The following is a 22,150-nucleotide window of genomic DNA, read 5'->3' on the forward strand; positions in this document are numbered from 1 at the left end:
AGCGGGGGTGGGCGGGAGGGGGAGAGGCACATGGGGCATGAGCGGGGGTGGGGGGGAGGGGGAGAGACACACAGGGCATGAGCGGGGGTGGAGGGAGGGAGAGAGACACACGGGGCATGAGCGGGGGGTGGGCGCTAGGGGGAGAGACACACGGGGCATGAGGGGGGTGGGCGTGAGGGGGAGAGACACACGGTGCAGGAGCGGGGGGTGGGCGGGAGGGGGAGATACACACGGGGCATGAGCGGGGGGAGGGCGGGAGGGGGGGAGACACACAGGGCATGAGCGGGGGTGGGCGGGAGGGGGAGAGACACACGGGTCATGAGCGGGGGTGAGCGGGAGGGGTAGAGACACACGGGGCATGAGCGGGGGTGGGGGTGAGGGATAGAGACACACGGGGCAGGAGCGGGGGTGGGGGGAGGGAGAGAGACACATGAGGCATGAGCGGGGGTGGGGGGAAGGGGAGAGACACAGGGCATGAGCAGGGGTGGGGGGAGGGAGAGAGACACACGGGGCATGAGCGGGGGTGGGGGGAAGGGGAGAGACACACGGGGCATGAGCGGGTGGTGGGCGGAAGGGGGAGAGACACACGCGGCATGAGCTGGGATAGGCAGGAGGGTGAAACACACAAGGGAGCATTAGCGGGGATGGGTTGGAGGGTTTGAGACACACGGAGCATGAGCGGGGGTGGGAGGGAGGGAGAGAGACACACGGGGCATGAACGGGGTGTGGGGGAAAGGGGAGAGAGACACGGGGCATGAGCAGGGGTGGAGGGAGAGAGACACACGGGGCTTGAGCGGGGGTGGGGGGAGGGAGAGAGACACCTAGGGTATGAGTGGGGGTGTGGGGGAGGGTGAGAGACACAAAGGGCATGAGCGGGCGGTGGGCGGGAGGGGGAGAGACACACAGGGCATGAGCGGGGGTGCGGAGGAGGGAGAGAGACACACGGGGCATGAACGGGGGTGGGGGGAAGGGGAGAGACACACGGGGCATGAGCGGGGGTGGGCGGGAGGGGGAAACACACAGGGGACATGAGCGGGGGGTGGGTGGGAGGGGGAGAGACAAACGGGACATGAGCGGGTGTGGGCGGGAGGGGGAGAGACACATGGGGCATGAGCGGGGGTGGGCAGGAGGGGGAGAGACACACGGGGCATGAGCGGGGATGGGGGCAGGGAGAGAGACACACGGGGCAGGAGAGGGGGTGGGGGGGAGGGAGAGAGACACACGAGGCATGAGCGGGGGATGGGGAGAAGGGGAGAGACACAGGGCTTGAGTGGGGGTGGGGGGAGGGAGAGAGACACACGGGGCATGAGCAGGGGTGGGGGAAAGGGGAGAGACACACGGGGCATGAACGGGGGGTGGGTGGGAGGGGGAGAGACACACGGGGCATGAGCGGGGGGTGGGCGGGAGTTGGAGAGACACACGGGGCATGAGCGGGGGTAGGGGGTAGGGAGAGAGACACATGGGGCAGGAGCGGGGGTGGGTGGGAGGGGGAGAGACACATGGGGCATGAGCAGGGGGTGGGCGGGAGGGGGAGAGACACACGGGGCATGAGCGGGGGGTGGGCGGGAGGGGGAGAGACACACATGGCATGAGCAGGGGTGGGCGGGAGGGGGAGAGACACATGGGGCATGAGCGGAGGTGGGCGGGAGGGGGAGACACACACGGGGCATGAGCGGGGGCGGGGGGGAAGGAGAGAGACACACAGGGCAGGAGCGGGGGTGGTTGGGAGGGAGAGAGACACACGAGGCATGAGCGGGGGTGGGGGGAAGGGGAGAGACACAGGGCATGAGCGGGGGTGGGGGGAAGGAGAGAGACACACGGGGCATGAGCAGGGGTGGGGGAAGGGGAGAGACACACGGGGCATGAGCGGGGGGTGGGCGGGAGGGGGAGAGACACACGGGGCTGGTGCGGGGGTGGGCGGGAGGGGGAAAGACACATGGGGCAAGAGCGGGTTGGGCTGGAGGGGGAGAGACACACGGGGCATGAGCGGGCGGTGGGGGGGAGGGGGAGAGACACACGGGGCATGAGCGGGGGGTGGGGGGAATGGGAGAGAGACACGGGGCATGAGCGGGGGGTGGAGGGGAGGGAGGGAGACACACGGGGCTTGAGCGGGTGTGCAGGGGAGGGTGAGAGACACACGGGGCATGAGCGGGGGGCGGGCGGGAGGGGGAGAGACACACAGGGCATGAGCGGGGTGGGGGGGAGTTAGAGAGAGACACACGGGGCATGAGCGGGGGTGGGGGGAGGGAGAGAGACACACGGGGCATGAGCGGGGGTGTGGGGGAGGTCGAGAGACACATGGGGCATGAGCGGGGGGTGGGTGGTCGGGGGAGAGACACACGGGGCTTGAGCGGGGTGTGCGGGAGGGGGAAACACACACGGGGCATGAGCAGGGGATGGGCAGGAGGGGGAGAGACACACGGGACATGAGCGGGGGGTGGGCGGGAGGGGGAGAGACACACAGGGCATGAGCGGGGTGGGCGGGAGGGGGAGAGACACATGGGGCATGAGCGGGGGTGGGCGGGAGGGGGAGAGACACATGGGGCATGAGCGGGGGTGGGGGGGAGGTAGAGAGACACACGGGGCAGGAGCGGGGGTGGGGGAGAGAGACACACGAGGCATGAGCGGGGGGTGGGGGGAAGGGGAGAGACACAGGGCTTGAGCGGGGGTGGGGGGAGGGAGAGAGACACACGGGGCATGAACGGGGGTGGGGGAAAGGGAGAGACACATGGGGCATGAGCGGGGGTGGGCGGGAGGGGGAGAGACACATGGGGCATGAGTGGGGGTGGGGGGGAGGGGGAGAGACACACAGGGCATGAGCGGGGGTGGGCGGGAGGGGGAGAGGCACATGGGGCATGAGCGGGGGTGGGGGGGAGGGGGAGAGACACACAGGGCATGAGCGGGGGTGGAGGGAGGGAGAGAGACACACGGGGCATGAGCGGGGGGTGGGCGCTAGGGGGAGAGACACACGGGGCATGAGGGGGGGTGGGCGTGAGGGGGAGAGACACACGGTGCAGGAGCGGGGGGTGGGCGGGAGGGGGAGATACACACGGGGCATGAGCGGGGGGAGGGCGGGAGGGGGGAGACACACAGGGCATGAGCGGGGGTGGGCGGGAGGGGGAGAGACACACGGGTCATGAGCGGGGGTGAGCGGGAGGGGTAGAGACACACGGGGCATGAGCGGGGGTGGGGGGGAGGGAGAGAGACACACGGGGCAGGAGCGGGGGTGGGGGGAGGGAGAGAGACACATGAGGCATGAGCGGGGGTGGGGGGAAGGGGAGAGACACAGGGCATGAGCAGGGGTGGGGGGAGGGAGAGAGACACACGGGGCATGAGCGGGGGTGGGGGGAAGGGGAGAGACACACGGGGCATGAGCGGGTGGTGGGCGGAAGGGGGAGAGACACACGCGGCATGAGCTGGGATAGGCAGGAGGGTGAAACACACAAGGGAGCATTAGCGGGGATGGGTTGGAGGGTTTGAGACACACGGAGCATGAGCGGGGGTGGGAGGGAGGGAGAGAGACACACGGGGCATGAACGGGGTGTGGGGGAAAGGGGAGAGAGACACGGGGCATGAGCAGGGGTGGAGGGAGAGAGACACACGGGGCTTGAGCGGAGGTGGGGGGAGGGAGAGAGACACCTAGGGTATGAGTGGGGGTGTGGGGGAGGGTGAGAGACACAAAGGGCATGAGCGGGCGGTGGGCGGGAGGGGGAGAGACACACAGGGCATGAGCGGGGGTGCGGAGGAGGGAGAGAGACACACGGGGCATGAATGGGGGTGGGGGGAAGGGGAGAGACACACGGGGCATGAGCGGGGGTGGGCGGGAGGGGGAAACACACAGGGGACATGAGCGGGGGGTGGGTGGGAGGGGGAGAGACAAACGGGACATGAGCGGGTGTGGGCGGGAGGGGGAGAGACACATGGGGCATGAGCGGGGGTGGGCAGGAGGGGGAGAGACACACGGGGCATGAGCGGGGATGGGGGCAGGGAGAGAGACACACGGGGCAGGAGAGGGGGTGGGGGGGAGGGAGAGAGACACAAGAGGCATGAGCGGGGGATGGGGAGAAGGGGAGAGACACAGGGCTTGAGTGGGGGTGGGGGGAGGGAGAGAGACACACGGGGCATGAGCAGGGGTGGGGGAAAGGGGAGAGACACACGGGGCATGAACGGGGGGTGGGTGGGAGGGGGAGAGACACACGGGGCATGAGTGGGGGTGGGCGGGAGGGGGAGAGACACATGGGGCAGGAGCGTGGGTGGGCGGGAGGGGGAGAGACACACAGGGCATGAGCGGGGGTAGGGGGTAGGGAGAGAGACACATGGGGCAGGAGCGGGGGTGGGTGGGAGGGGGAGAGACACATGGGGCATGAGCAGGGGGTGGGCGGGAGGGGGAGAGACACACGGGGCATGAGCGGGGGGTGGGCGGGAGGGGGAGAGACACACATGGCATGAGCAGGGGTGGGCGGGAGGGGGAGAGACACATGGGGCATGAGCGGAGGTGGGCGGGAGGGGGAGACACACACGGGCATGAGCGGGAGCGGGGGGGAAGGAGAGAGACACACAGGGCAGGAGCGGGGGTGGTTGGGAGGGAGAGAGACACACGAGGCATGAGCGGGGGTGGGGGGAAGGGGAGAGACACAGGGCATGAGCGGGGGTGGGGGGAAGGAGAGAGACACACGGGGCATGAGCAGGGGTGGGGGAAGGGGAGAGACACACGGGGCATGAGCGGGGGGTGGGCGGGAGGGGGAGAGACACACGGGGCATGTGCTGGGGTGGGCGGGAGGGGGAAAGACACATGGGGCATGAGCGGGTTGGGCTGGAGGGGGAGAGACACACAGGGCATGAGCGTTTTTCGAGAGACACACGAGGCATGAGCAGGGGGTGGGGGGAAGGGGAGAGAGACACATGGGGCATGAGCGGGGGTGGGGGGAGGGAGAGAGACACATGGGGCATGAGCGGGGGGTGGGCGGGAGGGGGAGAGACACACGGGGCATGAGCGGGGGGTGGGCGGGAGGGGGAGAGACACACGGGGCATGAGCGGGGGTGGGGGGAGGGAGAGAGACACATGGGGCATGAGCGGGGGTGGGGGAATGGGAGAGAGACACACGGGGCATGAGCGGGGGGTGGGTGGGAGGGGGAGAGACACACGGGGCATGAGCGGGCGGTGGGGGGGAGGGAGAGAGACACACGGGGCATGAGCGGGGGGTGGGGGGAATGGGAGAGAGACACGGGGCATGAGCGGGGGGTGGAGGGGAGGGAGGGAGACACACGGGGCTTGAGCGGGGGTGCAGGGGAGGGTGAGAGACACACGGGGCATGAGCGGGGGTGGGGGAAGGGGAGAGACACACGGGGCATGAGCGGGGGGTGGGCGGGAGGGGGAGAGACACACGGGGCATGTGCTGGGGTGGGCGGGAGGGGGAAAGACACATGGGGCATGAGCGGGTTGGGCTGGAGGGGGAGAGACACACAGGGCATGAGCGTTTTTCGAGAGACACACGAGGCATGAGCAGGGGGTGGGGGGAAGGGGAGAGAGACACATGGGGCATGAGCGGGGGTGGGGGGAGGGAGAGAGACACATGGGGCATGAGCGGGGGGTGGGCGGGAGGGGGAGAGACACACGGGGCATGAGCGGGGGGTGGGCGGGAGGGGGAGAGACACACGGGGCATGAGCGGGGGTGGGGGGAGGGAGAGAGACACATGGGGCATGAGCGGGGGTGGGGGAATGGGAGAGAGACACACGGGGCATGAGCGGGGGGTGGGTGGGAGGGGGAGAGACACACGGGGCATGAGCGGGCGGTGGGGGGGAGGGAGAGAGACACACGGGGCATGAGCGGGGGGTGGGGGGAATGGGAGAGAGACACGGGGCATGAGCGGGGGGTGGAGGGGAGGGAGGGAGACACACGGGGCTTGAGCGGGGGTGCAGGGGAGGGTGAGAGACACACGGGGCATGAGCGGGGGGCGGGCGGGAGGGGGCGAGACACACAGGGCATGAGCGGGGTGGGGGGGAGTTAGAGAGAGACACACGGGGCATGAGCGGGGGTGGGGGGAGGGAGAGAGACACAAGGGGCATGAGCCGGGGGTGGCGGACGGGGAGAGAGACACACGGGGCATGAGCGGGGGGTGGGGGGAAGGGGAGAGAGACACAGGGGGCATGAGCGGGAGTGGGGGGAGGGAGAGAGACACACGGGTCATGAGCGGGTGGTGGGGGAAGGGGAGAGAGACACACAGGGCATGAGCGGGGGGTGGGGGGAGGGGGAAAGACACATGGGGCATGAGCGGGTTGGGCTGGAGGGGGAGAGACACACAGGGCATGAGCGTTTTTCGAGAGACACACGAGGCATGAGCAGGGGGTGGGGGGAAGGGGAGAGAGACACATGGGGCATGAGCGGGGGTGGGGGGAGGGAGAGAGACACATGGGGCATGAGCGGGGGGTGGGCGGGAGGGGGAGAGACACACGCGGCATGAGCGGGGGGTGGGCGGGAGGGGGAGAGACACACGGGGCATGAGCGGAGGTGGGGGGAGGGAGAGAGACACATGGGGCATGAGCGGGGGTGGGGGAAGTGGAGAGAGACACACGGGGCATGAGCGGGGGGTGGGTGGGAGGGGGAGAGACACACGGGGCATGAGCGGGGGTGGGGGGGAGGGAGAAAGACACATGGGGCATGAGCGGGGGGTGGGGGGAATGGGAGAGAGACACGGGGCATGAGCGGGGGGTGGAGGGGAGGGAGAGAGACACACGGGGCTTGAGCGGGGGTGGGGGGGAGGTTGAGAGACACACAGGGCATGAGCGGGGGGCGGGCATGAGGGGGAGAGACACACAGGGCATGAGCGGGGTTGGCGGGAGGGAGAGACAGACACACGGGGCATGAGCGGGGGTGGGGGGGAGGGAGAGAGACACACGGGGCATGAGCGGGGGGTGGGGGGACGGGGAGAGAGACACACGGGGCATGAGCGGGGGGTGGGGGGAAGGGGAGAGAGCCACACGGGGCATGAGCGGGAGTGGGGGGAGGGAGAGAGACACACGGGTCATGAGCGGGTGGTGGGGGAAGGGGAGAGAGACACACAGGGCATGAGCGGGGGGTGGGGGGAGGGAGAGAGACACACGGGGCATGAGCAGGGGGTGGGGGGAGGGAGAGAGACACACGGCGTTCGTGTGCAGGCAGCAGATCCCCCTCCTCGGACGTCCCGTGGCCACTGTGGAACGGGGGGCTGGAGGAACAGGGGAGACACGGAGCATGAGTTGGGGTGGAGGGACAAGAAGGACACACGGGGCATGAGCGGGGGTGGGAGGAACAGGAGACAGACACAAGACTTACTGTGCAGGCGGCGAGGAACAAAGATGGCGGGCGTCTCTGAAGCCAGACGCACTGCACGCTTTCACTGCATCCAATGAGAGAGCACGTCAGATGTCCGCGGACATCACGCAAGCTGCTTGCCCAATCACCGTCCTGTCCGCGGAGCGAACAGGGAAGTGTGTCCGCGAAGCGAACACAGATAACACAATTTTTTTTCACTTACATTTTTGTCATTTTTATAAAAACTACTTTATGGATTTACACCAAACGAAGCAAAGCACTCTTTCGGGACCAAGCTGCTGCTCCTGCCGCAAATTTGGTGTAAATCCGTCCAGCGGTTTGGGCTGTAGGCATGAGCAAAGTTTTTTCCCGTTATGTCTATGGGAAAAAAAAAGTTTTGGGTCCCCCCCTATAACTTTGCCCCCCCTGGACGAATCCTCACCAATCTTTGCAATAAAATTCAGAGTGACCCAAATACTATTTTTGCAAAGTTTGGTGAGGATTCATCCAGGGAGAGCGAAGTTATAAACCGCCCAAAAAGTGTTCTTGTTATGTTATGTTACCTTCACTTATAAAGCGCACGGTCGCCCGAAGGCATCATGGTCCTGATGAGGAAGCCACCGAGCAGGAGGAACAATAGTAGGCAGGGAGCTAAAAAAGAGTTGTTTTCAGGGCTTTCCTGAAAGCCAGGTGGTTAGAGGTAGACTTGAGTGGCAGTGGGAGGGTGTCCCACAACCTGGCTGCAGCGATGGAAAAAGCTCTGCCACCAAGTCTTTCCCGGTTGTACCTAGGAACCACCAAAAGGTTAGTGGTCGAGGAGCGAAGATTGCGTTCCGGGATATATCAGACAAATTTGGTTTGAAGAAACTCTGCTCCTAGGCCCTGGGTTGCCCGGTGGACAATACACAGTGATTTGAATTTAACTTGCTGAGCCACTGGGAGCCAGTGAAGTTGGCGAAGCACTGGCGAAATATGTGCTCCATAAAGAGAGCCTGTGGCCAGTCTAGCTGCCAGATTTTGCATGCGTTGGAGACGCTGGAGAAGGCCCACTGGCTGAGTGAGATACAGGGAGTTACAATAGTCCAATCGTGACAGGACTAGTGCGGCCACCACAGGAGGGCGCATAGCTTCTGGAATCATAGGGAGGACTATTCTTCCTATGGACACACCAACTTAACCATAACTACATGGCCACTTCAGCTCCATCTTTTATATATTGCTTTTTCACATGAATTGTCACTTAATTATGATTATGTTGGTTCTTGTCTGCTGCTGATTCGTATGTTTATTTACAAATTCTATTTTTTTTTCAAATAATGTTGTACTGATGATGGGAAATACCCCAAAATACTGCATCCATTTATACGAATGGTACACAAGACTGAAAAAGACCTGTACCATTTGTACAAAGCCGAACATGAAGAGCAGGGATTGCTGGGGTTTCCCCTGCTCCCCTGCTCCCCATGTTCATCATTTTCTGATTTGAGTATTGTAGGGGTGTCCCCTGCATTGGGGAATAAAGTAAGAAAAACAAAAAGGAAAGGACCATGGGGCTTTGGTTCCCAAGCACATAAGTGAAGGAAACCAGTGTTGCAGGGAGTCAGCGACACACAACAAGGTGTGCCACCAAAAGGAAAGTAAAGGCTTTGCGGGGAGTGTATTTTTATGCTTGGGGAGGCATTTACTTTGGGTTGTTTGACTGTAACAGTCAAGTTAGCTACATTCTTTTTGGCAGCACCATTCTGGTGTAGATGTCATGTGTGGGTTCGGCTTGGCAACATATGATTGTGTTAGGTTGTTGACTGCATGTAGGTAGACATCTTTCCTCGTGCAGTGATAGGAGTTGTAGTGCTGATGGGGCCTATGTCCTGGGTAGCAGCAATATCATGGCCATGATATTGCTTGTGGACAGCAATGCAACTAATGAATATGGTGTGTCTGGGCTGGAGGGAGAGAGAGGGGTGTTGAAGTCATTATAGGGAGAACACGTGAAATGCCATGAGCAGGGAATTTGGCTTTTGTACCGCCTTATCAAAACTGGTTGACACAGTAACTAGCTTATACTATGTCTGTCCAACCCTTAATGACTGGGAGAAGGATGGCCATTGGCCTAAGAATAAAAAGAAATAGGAAAGCAATGGGCCAGGCTACACAAGTGGTTAGGACAGCGGCCATGTCATCTAAAACCACTTTCGCCACGTGGTCAATGCCCACCTGGCAACATCCAGATCTCCTTCAAGGTGCTCATGGCAAGGATCCTGGAAAAACATCACTACTAATATGCACCCATAATGAAAAACAATTGCCCCATCCAAGCTAAATGCATCAGATCCTCTGTCCAAATCGTGATCCCCTCCCACCTAGGTGGTGGTTTTGCCCCATTGAAACCCTTCTGGACAGCACCCTCACACACCTGAAACATGTCCTACGTGCTGTAGCATTATTCATCAAATGACTGCTATGTCTAAAACAGCTAAACAACCCTCATTGAAAAGCATTGGCTCACACCTCAAAGATATGTCATCCTCAAAATAGCATGCACGATCTACAAAGCTGTCTCCCACAAATCTGCATTCAACCATGCCGATAACCTATGCATGTGTTAAAATATACAATCCTCCAGAAGTAAGGACATGTGCAGGCTTCCACTCAGGTGGGCCGGTAAGGAGGGAACTAGAACAGAAAGATTTCTCAGTCCATGTCCACAAACCCTGGTACGCCCTCTGCATCAACATCCGACTCACAACCGCACTTCTACTTCTCAGTAAATTAACCTGATGCTATCATCTGTAAGGAATGGCTCCTCAACAACACATACACCCCACACGCTCCACTCCCCACCTAAAATAACATCTGCCCATCTGATCACCTTGCTACATCACCTAGTTGCATGTACATTGCTAGCTGCATATTTTCCTGCACTCTTCCATTGTTACCTACACACACCCTTCCATTGATCCATTGGCAACTGCTCCCATCCATGTACACATCCCCAAATGACAGAGTAAGTGCCCTGTAGCTCCCTGAAGCTTCACAATCAATAAACACACCTATGGTTTGCACAGAAATACATATTCAAAATGTCTCACTGCCAACAACACCTCCTCAACCACCTACTAAACAGTTACAAAAAAAATGGCCTTCATGTCTAGCAAACGCTGGACGTTTTGTGTTACCCAGAGACACATACATGTGCAAACTGTGAATACTCAGTGACCATCTAGAATGGCCATGATACCTTGACACATACCTTCATGTTGCCAACAACCTTGGACATGACTGCAAAAACATTTCAGTTACTTAATTGACCCACACCGTATTGCACCTCGTGACACTCATTCCTCAGATACTAGAACATGGATATAATGTGATAAACACATAGCAATATGGTCCCTAACCCACTCAGACACACATTCAACAGATAGTAACCACATTGACCACATGTTTTTATAATAATGCAACAGCACAAGTTGTCAGAGAAAATAAAGTAATACAAGATATTTTAACAGATGTGCAAAAAAAAAAGGACTCATGACAAAAGAATCCCAAAACCACCCTTTGCAAATAATAAATACACCCAGACTACTATATACATATTCTAAAATTCGAATCATTCTCCTCATTCCCTTTAGCTAATGATAGGGCAGCAGCAACTTCACCTGCACATTAGCTTCACAGAGCCAGACTTCCCTCCCTAGGTCTCTACGGCCTGCACAATCGATGCATCAATGTTGTGGGCTACTCTTATAGACTTCTCTGTGATGGAAACTTGAATATGGACCATGGTGCCCTGGATTCAATCTTGTCCATGACAGCTGCAGATGCTGCAGCTAGTGCTACCCACCTCGTTTACTTCTCCTGCTGCCTCATCTGTGCACTGAGCACACACAGCTGCCACCTGTGTGAACGACCTTAGTCTGCCCCCCTGCCTTGCACTGGTGATGGTGCAGATCCATTTTCCCCTCCTATCCAGATTTATCTGAATGGCATGCTTCTCTGCATGCCAGCTTCTACTGCCTGGCAATTCATCACAGACTTCTGGTTCTCTCACCTCAATGATGATCAGCTGGGAAGAGTAGAACCCATCCAGGCAGTTTCCTGGAATGATTCCGGGACTTCACAGCCAGTACCCTACTGGGCAGTCCGTCAGGAGCAGAGGCCTGAACCTCACCCTTTTTGTCCATTGATGGATGCCACCATATCTTCCAGGGTACAGACTCCCTACATGGACAAAGGCAAATCCAAACAGGTTGATTGTGAGAGAGCAACATAGATGTTAGTACAGATATAAGTCACAGGGAACTCACTTGAGATATTCTGGGGCACAGATGTGAAGATGATTGATGGAGTCAATGAAGAGGATATATGATGATTTGCAGCCTGATATTAAATGACACCCACAGCATTACAGAGGAGTGTGGTCTAATGCTGTCCAGCCACCAGCAATAGCAACATTGTGGCCTGGATGATCTTGTCTGACAAAGAATCAGAGCATGTCCAGGTGGAAGCCACATAGAACATGCCTAGGTCTGCAGGTAATGAGCCTGGGACAGAAGGATGGGCTAACACCACCACAGTGCCCTGCACACCCTACTGTCTCATGCTGATGTTTGCAGCATGCAAATACCCTCTGTTACTTTACTAGCCACACAGATCATACCCTTAATGTTCTCCCAAATCCCCTCAATTCCAAACCCTGACATGCCCCGGTACCTCAGCTGCTAAGCGTCCACAAGAATGATCCCTTCAGCAATTTTGCCGTCAGAGTGGTCCACAACCCAAGCCACAGGCCTCTCCATGGAACTTGATGTCATTGAGAGTGCCTCGGGTCTACCTTTCCATGTGGAGGCCATTTCCCTGGTGTGCATCTCCTCCTTAGGGGTGGGTCCCTTTCCAGTTGCTTGTGACACTGGAAAAGTAGGATTATAGAAACACATTAACGTGTGGCCATGCATATATTAGTGCAAACTACATTTAAACATTTATTTGGATACAAATACATGGCTCAAATGCATGCTTGCGTATACAGTGTAATGGGAAGGGCATATGCCCATTTGACATCCAATTCACAGATTCATGTCTGTCCATCTTGCTATGAGAATTCCAGGCAGTCTTGAGAACTGAATGCCATACACATGTATTTTCCAAGAGTCTACCCTAGATGCCTGACTCATGGACTCACCATCATACATACACTAAATTTGACCATGTTCCATGACACTCTTTAAATGTTTTGTGTTCTTCTTGTTGACTAATGCTTGGGCACAACAAGAGACCATGACCGGTATTGCTGACATGAACATGTCAAACAACAGATGTGCAACTATGCAATGTTTTCATTTTAAGGTCAATCTACACTCCTGTCACAGTACCCGTGGTCAATGTCCCTCATATGCAGGCATTGTGCAGCACCAGGTGGATATTGTCTAAGCAGATTATGTGAAGAAATGTCTTCCACATTTCACATGAGAAAGGATCACATCACCTCATGTAAAAAATCACTGATGAGAAAACATGAACACAGCTGTTGTACAGAATGACCTTTACACGTGCCTTTAACAGTGGTCGAACTTGCTTCCACTACTTAACCAAATGTATGAAAGCCTATTGGGTTCCCACTAGGCCTATGTGGCCCTTCCCATTATTGTATGGTGCCTATTAGCCATCATACAACAAACCTGTTGGATACCTCCCTGTTATTGGAAGACATAATATCTCCCTCCTCCATTCAAGCCATCTCATCCATGCCGTATTGACAATGGAGGACCTGGGTCCATGTGTGTACTTACCAACAGCTATGCAATGGGCATGTATTTCAAGGACATGGGCATGAAGAGCAGAGTTCAACTTCACCAGGATCTGAACATGTAGTGGTGTCACATGATGGCAGCCACGCAAATGGATATATACACTGTGTCCTACCTCAATGGCCACCCTCTCCTCCTTCTGGATCGAGATCTTCATACCATCCTACCACTTCTAGACATTGTCCACATTACAGAATGCCACACCATCCATATTGATAGCAGCCATAGTGTCATCCCAGATCCTTCTGCAGGCAGAGACCACAAACTGTGTGTTAGTGCTGAAGAAACACTACACCCAAGATGCCAACTTCATTGGCAGAGAAGTTGAGCACCCTCAGCTTTACCATATTGGTAGGGTCTGAAGATGAACCAACAATTGAAGAGGTGAGAATAGTAGGTTTGGGAGTGGGTCCTGAGAGTTTCTGGACTGAGGAGCTGAAATGGTACAATTGAGGTGCTGGTGTCCAGATAAGAGAGATGAGGTGGGCAGGCAGGCTAGATGTTCTAATGATGCACCGTCCTCCAGCAGGATGTGACAGACTGTGGCAGTAAAACAGTCACTTAAAGACATTGTAAATTGCCAGCCACAATGACAGACTACGAGACAAAAAAGTGCTTTCATGCAGAAAATTCAGGAAGAGGCAACAGTACAAGCAAGCCAAGAAGACACTCAAGGTTCCAGTGGCGTAGTAAAGGCCCTTAGTGCATATGTTCTACAAGGCATGCTAAATTTGCTATGCATGCACAGTGGTCTGGCATTTAGATATGAACAAGATGCACATACACAGTGTGAATTTCCCTCATGCAATCATAGTGGCCGCATACAGGTATTGATGTTCCATTGCATAATCATAGGAGGCACATACATGGATTAGTTCAGCATGATTCAATCATATGTGCTAATATGATATGATATGATTGCACAGAGCATCAGGAATGAGAGAGGAGAAACACAGAAATAATAGGGGCCACCAAATGAAAAGGGCCCACAAAGGGAAAAAAGAAAAATGTTCATGGATGAGGAGCTTGTCATCCTCACTGACTTTCGGGATGGGCATCCTGTCAGCCTCTATACTAGGATTGGTGGTACCTACTCAGATACAGAACACAAGTATCTAAGGTGGAAAGGAGGCTTCTAAGAACATGGGGGATCTAACTAGGAGAACAAAGGAAACGTTGCGGAGAAATGTGAGTTCAGCCTAGGCCCCCGCAAATAGAAGAAATGACCCAAATTGAAGAGTTAGTCAGTGGCCTCATATCGAGTGTGCAGGTCATGGGCATTGAAGGAATGGACACGTATAAGGCCATATCTGATGAGTGACATGTAGGCATTATGTCATTGTTGATGTCCATAGATTCAGTGTAATAATATGTTCTGGGGACATTATTCAGGGTCCTTCTCTTCCTCCATGATTCAACATATCATGTGAACATGCCCTCTTCAATATAATGAGGTGTTGCATATTATGATAAAGGCATAATGCCAGAACGTATAACACAGATGTCCTTTCATTCATACATTTTTGACTCAAGAAAAAGTGGCATCCTGCTAAGCTGCCCATTGAATGCAACATAGAGGTTACAGCAGCCAATACAAGTGTCATGTAACGTATGGGCATGTGTCACAAATAAAGATGGATATCTACTGATTTCCGTGTATGAGTCATATCTTGGATATCTATAGCAGCCGCTCTCAAAGAAGTGGGTAGAATAGATGGTTCACATGCCATCTGAAGTCCTATGCTCACCTACAAACCTGAGGTGGCATTAATGGAATCCCCTGGCCCTAATGTGAATGTCAACCATAGACTGCCAATTGGTATCCATTGTGTCCATGCCCAAATTTGACTGCCAACAGATACTTCCAGAAGCCATTGCTTCCACGGACATAGACTTGTATGTAGGCAGGGTGATAGTCATGCCCTCTAACTGCATTGATTCAGCCCCATACAGTTGATGCATGGAAATGTCCTGGGTACTGTTCAATGTGTTGGTGTGTAGTGCTCCATTCATTTGGGAGTGTAACACATGATGGGCAGGACATGCACCCACAGTCCTTATGACTTACCTGCCATTGTAGATGTACACCCCATCAAATTGAATGAAAGGCCACCAATGTTTGTTGTTCACCCAACCTCAGTCTGGCATTTGTTAATCCTGCTGTTGGCTCAAAAACTGGACCAGGTTCATGGTAGCTACAGTCCAGAATGGCTACTAAGTAGGTGATTGTCTGACATGGCTGTGCAGAGCATATGTTACCTGTCACATGACCAAGCCTCGGTGTATTGTACCAATAGGACCTTACAAGCCAACCAGCATAAACGGCTTCTCATTGTATTGTCTTCCAAAATGCCTATCCTGGAATGTCAGCTAAAATGCTGCAGATTGAGCAGAGTGACTCTTCTAACCTTGGCTTGTGTGTCATTGCCACAGTGTCATTTGTAAAGGAACAAACGTATTGGGCTGCGGAATAGGGAGCCTGGTCTCTACTGACTAATGAAACTCGGGTCCGGCTCCAGGTCCCGCAAAATCGGAATTACCGGACCATTCTGACCTCTGCTGGCCTGGTAATTCCCTTTTCGCTGGACCCGAAGCCGGTACATCCCCATTCCCATTTGAGCCCCCATAGGGCTCAATGCGAATGGGGATGATAGTATGATATGATATGATATGGCATTTGTAACGCGCCTATACACAAGTGTTTCAAGGCGCGACGAGGCAGGGAGGGGGGAACAAAGGGAAGACAGACAAAGATCCTACTAGGCCAGGTGTCATTCAGATCACGCAAGTGCATGGGTAGAGGGGAAGGGAAAAGTGCAAGGGGAAAGGGAGAGGGGAAGTGCAGTACAGGGTTAGTAGAATAACAAGATAAATAATATGGGGCAGCTGGTGGCAAGTGCAAGGTAAGTGCAGACAAGTGCTGGGAAGGGGGGCTGTAGGGATACAGGGACAGTCCCGCAGTGCAGGGGTTGCCAGGGAGGCAGTGCAAGGGGAGAGTGGCTGGGCCAAGGACCGAGATCGGTGAGAGTGGCCCAGTTGCAGATTCAGTGCAGTTTCAGTCAGGAATTTAGCAGGGGAGGGGGGGAGATAAAGCAGAAGCAAAGAGGAAGGTTTTGAGGTGCTTCCAGAACCGGAGATGGATCTCCTCAAGTTTCAGGGAGGCAGGAAGGCTGTTCCAGAGGGAGGCCCCTGCTGCGGAGAGAGATCTACCCCCAACTCGTTGCTTGGAGAAGCGGCTGACCCTGAGGGAGTTGGAGGCGGATGAGCGAAGAGCTCGAGAAGGAAGATATTTAGGAAGAGAGAGTTGAAGGTATTTAGGCCCCACGCCCCAGAAGGCCTTGTGCACAATGCAGAGGGTTTTGAACGTAATCCTCGCAGCCACTGGGAGCCAGTGTAGCGATTTCAGTTCTGGAGAGATATGGTCTTTGGGTTTGAGGCCAAGGACAAGCCTCGCAGTCTTGTTCTGGATGAGTTGCGGAGGGCGGAGAGTAGTGGCAGGCAGATTTCGATAGAGGCTGTTACAGTAGTCCAGCTTCAAGAGAACCAGGGCTCTGGAGACAATGAGCTTCTGGGGAAAGGAGAGGAAAGGAAGAATACCTCTGAGGAGGTGCAGCATGTAGTGTGACTTCTTAGAGACGTCAGATATGTGAGGAGGGAAGGAGAGTGTGGAGCCGAAGATGACCCCGAGGTTTTTTGCCTTGCAGGTAGGAGCAGGAAGAGGGCCAAGAGAGGCCGGCCAGAGAGCTGCAGGGAAGGAGGGAGTGGTGTGCCGATGAGTAGAATCTCAGTCTTACTGGCATTAAGGCAGAGGTCATAGGCGGCACACCATTCCTGGATAGCAGACAGACAGTCAAATCCCTGGGGGATACCACAGGTAGAGAAAAAGTTGTCGGAGAGGAAGGACCCCAGTTGGACCTGGGAGGGTTGATTAGAGAGGAAAGAGGTCAGCCACGCCAGCGCCTGACCAGTGATACCCAGGTTATCACTGAGACGGTTGAGCAGGATGGCATGGTTGACAGTATCAAAGGCAGAAGAGAGATCGAGCAAAATGAGAACATAGAGTGTTAGAGTCAAGGTTCGAGAGCAGGTCCTCACAGATGTTTGGGAGAGCAGTTTCTGTGCTTCTGGCAGCTCTGAAGCCAGACTGATGGTCATGAAGACTACCAACAGATTCAGCATGGAGATTAAGCTGGGAGATGGCCAATTTCTCCAGGAGCTTGCCCAGGAAGGGAGTGATGGAGATTGGGTGATAGTTAGCCTTGGCAGGAGGGGTCGGAAGAGGGTTTCTTAAGAAGAGGGTGCACAAGGGAGTGCTTAAGGGGGGATGGGAAGACTCTAGAGGTGAAGGAGTGATTGCAGAAGTCAGGCAGGGCAGGAGCCAGGGAGTCGATGTGGTCCTTGATAGTTTTGGATGAACAGGGGTGAACCTGTTTTGACGAGACTTTCATAGATCGGACTTGTCTGGAAACCTCGTCAGCAGAGAAAAGGGGAAAGGCAGAGAAGGAGGGAGGAGGGATGGCTGCAGAAGGGCCAGAGGAAGAGCGGGGAATAGAGGGAGAGAGATGATAGAAGGAGAGTGAGGACAGGATGTCCTGAGTTTTTGAAATAAAGTGAGAGGCCAGTGCCCTGCAGAGTGCCTGGGAGGGGACAGGAGAGGTAGAGATTGCAGCAGGATTGGCCAGGTCCTTGCAGATTTTAAAGTGTTCGGCCGAATTGTTAGATGCCGCCAAGATGCGAGCTTGGATAAGGGCGCTCTTCTTGGTGAGAACGGAGAGCCGGTATTGCCTTTGGAGCAGGCGGCAGGCCCGTTTGTCAGAGGATGAACATGAAGCACACCATTTCCTCTGCCACCCTGCACTTGCGTTTTAGGGTGACGAGATCCGAGTCATACCAGGAGTTACATTTGGCTTTGTGCTTCAGGTGGATTCTCATGACAGGGGCAAGCATATCAAGAGTATCAGATACAGCAAAGTGGAGAGTGGAGAGGGCTGTGTCAGGGTGGGAGTCAGCCGACGGGGGAGAGGGGAGCGAGAAGGTGGCGGCGAAAGCCTGAACTGACACGCGCTTCATGGGTCGGATGACCGAGAAGGAGGGTGGCAGTGATGAAGGTGGCTTTGCCTGAGGGGTATGGAAGGTGAGGTGGGAGGATAGAAGAAAGTGATCACTCCAGGAGAGAGGAGTGGAGAGAGGGACAGAGAGGGGAAGGTCAGAAGAGATCCAAGCATCAAGAGTGTGCCCTGCAGAATGAGTCGGCCCAGACGGGAGAATAGAGAGTGAGAGAGAGTCGCAGAGGTTGCTAAAGTGTCCAGAGGGGGGACAGTAGGCATCCAGGTGGATGTTGAAATCTCCAAGAAAGAAGAGATGAGTGGTTGAGGACAGGAGTGAGGAGGAGAGGTCCGCCCACTCAGAGAGGAAGGAGGAAATTTGACTGGGTGCCCGATAGATAGTAGCCACAGTAAGGGAATGGCAGACAAGGCATTCAAAAGAGGAGTAGGTCTGCGTAGGAGTGACAGTGGCAGGAATGCACTCAGGGAAGATAAGGGCAACACGGCCCCCAGCACGGTTGGGCCTGGGCACGGAGTGGATCTTGTAGCCGTCAGGTAATAGTGTGTCAAAGCTGGTGACAGAGCTGGCCGTGAACCATGTCTCTGTGAGACCGAGGACATCAAGGTCCAGTTCCTCTAGAAGGCGACAGATGTCAGAGGAATGTTTGACAGCAGAGCGAGTGTTTAGAGTGGCAATGTGGAGAAGGTGCCATCCTTGAAGGACTTCCGAGGAGGGGTACAGATCAGAGGTACGCCCTGCGGAGGTGGAGAGGGGAAACGTGGGGGGACAGGGAGGGAAGGGGAAGGCAAGGTAGCCGCGGACAGAGGAGGGGGGACATCAGGAGAGGAAAGGAAGTTGATGATGCGTGGGAAGTGTCTATCAAAGAGGTGAAGGTTGGCCGGAGGGTCTTGGACCAAAACGGTCCCACTAGAGTAGACATTAATGATGGCCTTAGAGGAGTGGAAGGGGGCCAAGAGGGCATCCCAACGGGTTCCACCATTAATGGGAGAAGAGGAGAAAGGAGAGAGCTCAGAGACCATATGAAGGGTCCATAGGTCTGGCCAAGGCACAAAGCAGCGGTACCGTTGCTACCATCCAGTTCTGCTCACGGGTGCCACTCTGCATGCCTGGTCTGACCAGGCATGCAGACCAGACCAGAGTGGCACCCGAAACACATAGGTGTTTCATTATAATGAAAATTGGGATGCCAATGGTTAAAACACATTAAGGGAATCAGGGACACCAACTGATACATTTCCCAGGGGTTGTCTCTGCTATTATTTAGACCTTTGAAAGAGTATAAACATTTTTAGAAATTGGTTTTCCTGACATTGCCCAGGTCCCGGAACACCCACGCACCAAGCACCCCTGTTCACATTAACATTTTGGGAAAAGCAGCTGTGATTTGCAATGCTGATCATAACTACTATTTGTGATGAATCACAGGTATGTGCTCCTTTTTCCCAAGGGTGGTACTCTCCCCTGTGAGTGTGAGCTAGGGAGGTGAGCCCACTCCACAAAACCCTACAAATGGGACCTCCCTGTGAGAGACTCTGACTTTGGGGACAGGGTCTCCCATTCCTGTGAGGAACTCCCTAAGTCAACTACCATAGCCAAATATATGGGACTATCTTCTATGAAGAGTAGTGTGGCAATGTTATGTTTGGCTGAAAAGAATGTAGAAATAAACATATGTGGAAAAAGAAAGGAAAAGGTCTGATTAATGAGAGACATGTATTTAACTGAGCTTAGTCAGAGCAGAAGGAGAGAAGTAGAGTGATATGTGCAGGGGAAACCCCCCGGTGGCATTATTACGCCTTGTGATGGTGTAGTGAAGTCAAGTTGCGGAGCCCGCGATTTTCTGATGAGCCTGAGAAACTCAATGGGAGATGCCAAAGGCCCTGTGTATGCAACCGCAAAGGAAGCAGTACAAGAAGGAAATGAGGGAAGAACTGCCTGATAGTGGCATGACCACACATGCAGAGTGGTGTGCAGGACGCCTGAGGAACAGCGCAGAGACTACCAAAATAGGAAGCCTGAAAAACCTCCAATAATCAGCGTCTGTGGAAGGTAGGCACCAGAAGATGAACTGAGAATGGGAATCCGTGCAGCGAGAAGAGTGAACAGTAATCTGGAATTTGAGCAGCGAGAAGCAGTACCCGAAAAAGACTATTAAAAGGAGATTCTGATAATAATTGTATGAGCCAAAAAGAAACCTGTATATAAAAAGGTTATCCATGAAGAAGAAAGGACCAGGGGAAGAAGAGATTTTCTCTTGGCCTATTTACTTTAGTTATATTTAGTGATTTAGGGTCAGATAGAGTTAGTTTGGATGGATGACATGTTTACTTTTAACTTCCTAACATCTGAGAAGCACCTTTAGTTCCTTAAGATAGGTAGCACTTTCCATTTAGCAATAAGGAGAGATAGGCATTATTTTTATATTACGTATTAGCGAGAGTCCAGAAGGTCCTCATTCTCTTGGTCTGCTTCTTCCGACCCACCACGTACACGTCTAAAGTATTAGAAATTTTGTGCATATGCACTGCCTAATTCAATCATGTATTGTACTTGTGCTATTAATAATTTTCATTAGTCAAAGGCATTCATTTGGTTCTTAACATTTACAGTAAAGACTGTTTTTGGGTATGTTCATATGAAGGAAAATATTGCATTAGTGAGTAATTTCTTAAAAATCATTAGAAAACATATCCGACTTTCTTACTTGGAATTTACCTCTGCAATTTAACGCTCAATGTAGCTCTGCACGGATGTAGAAAATGTGTGATTGTATACATACACTGTACTTGAGTCAAGAGCAGGACAAATGCTGGGGCCGTATTGCACAATATGTGTGATGTGCTTGTATTGTAAACCCTTCTCTATAACTGCTGAACTGGAGAGGTTTTTTTACATAGACCATGCACATCGGTATTAGAAAAGACCCCAACCTCAACGTGCAGAACGCTATTCACTGGCATAACACTGTCCATTTCTGTTATCAGCAAGTTTTGCTGTTGTCCCTTTATAAGGGTCTGAATCTCTAGTGTCAAGTTTTAGCTGAGCCTTTTATTAGTTTGGGTTTAGCAGTACTTGAAAATGTTTAAGAATACTGAACAGGGAGAACATTGTGTGCTCTAATGTTTTCTTACTTTTCACTAGCAGAAATCCATCATGTTGCTTTGGAAGCTTTGTTCCAAGAACCAAATAAATCTTGGCATGTTGGTCTCTTTTCAGGGCCTCAACAATGTAATTGCAATGGACTTTGACTACCGAGAGGATTCCATCTATTGGATTGATTCCAGTAGACCAAATGGCAGCAGGATTAACAGAATGCTTCTGAATGGAAGTGATATAAAGGTACAAATAAAAAGAGAGTTTCACAATATCTGAATAATGGCATCAAAATATTCAGGTGACTATGCAAATTGGGATTGATAATGATCATGGAGTTTGTTATCTATATTTGATGTTAGAGAAGGTCAGTCATCAATATTACAAGTTATGAAATGTATGACCTGCAATAGAATTTGTAAAGTCTAGCATCCATAGAGGTGGCTTTTCAGATTCCTCAAATGCATGATTAAATGCAGTTTACAATGGTAATGTATGATGTACATTAAAATTATATTCATGCACACTGTCTCATATATTGATACTGTGGGTGTTATAAATATATTCTAGGAGTTACTTGAAAGTATGCCATCCAGATAGGTTTCCTTTTCTTTTTTTAAATTTTGCTACATGCAATTAGAGAAAAAGAGTAGTTTCACAATTGAACCAGAATGATCGCATCTCAACCAAAATGGCCTCATACCATGTTAAGAAGTTCTGCAGAACATGGCTGTGTAGGACAAGTTGTCTTGAGAAAATATCTATGTATGCATGTGCAAGAAGAAGCACAAACCACATTACATTCACTGAGATACACATTAAGGGATACAAAGAAAAGTGGGTAGCCCAAGGAGGTGAGACTCTGCCTGTAGGAACCTAAAAATAGTAGGT

General features: G+C 53.9%; 1 protein-coding gene across 3 annotated transcripts in view; it reads left to right on the top strand.

The window, feature by feature from the left end:
* Positions 1-22,150, top strand: part of LRP1B (LDL receptor related protein 1B) — a 4,835,697-nt gene that overhangs the window by 4,067,121 nt on the left and 746,426 nt on the right. For all 3 annotated transcript variants that reach the window (XM_069616528.1, XM_069616527.1, XM_069616526.1), the window contains exon 58: positions 21,383-21,505. In XM_069616528.1, the coding sequence (XP_069472629.1) occupies positions 21,383-21,505 (123 nt within the window). The remainder of the gene's footprint in view (positions 1-21,382; positions 21,506-22,150) is intronic.

This window comes from Ambystoma mexicanum, chromosome 9 (genome assembly GCF_040938575.1).
Source record: "Ambystoma mexicanum isolate Mex_15411 chromosome 9, UKY_AmexF1_1, whole genome shotgun sequence".
Taxonomy (NCBI): Eukaryota; Metazoa; Chordata; class Amphibia; order Caudata; family Ambystomatidae; genus Ambystoma; species Ambystoma mexicanum.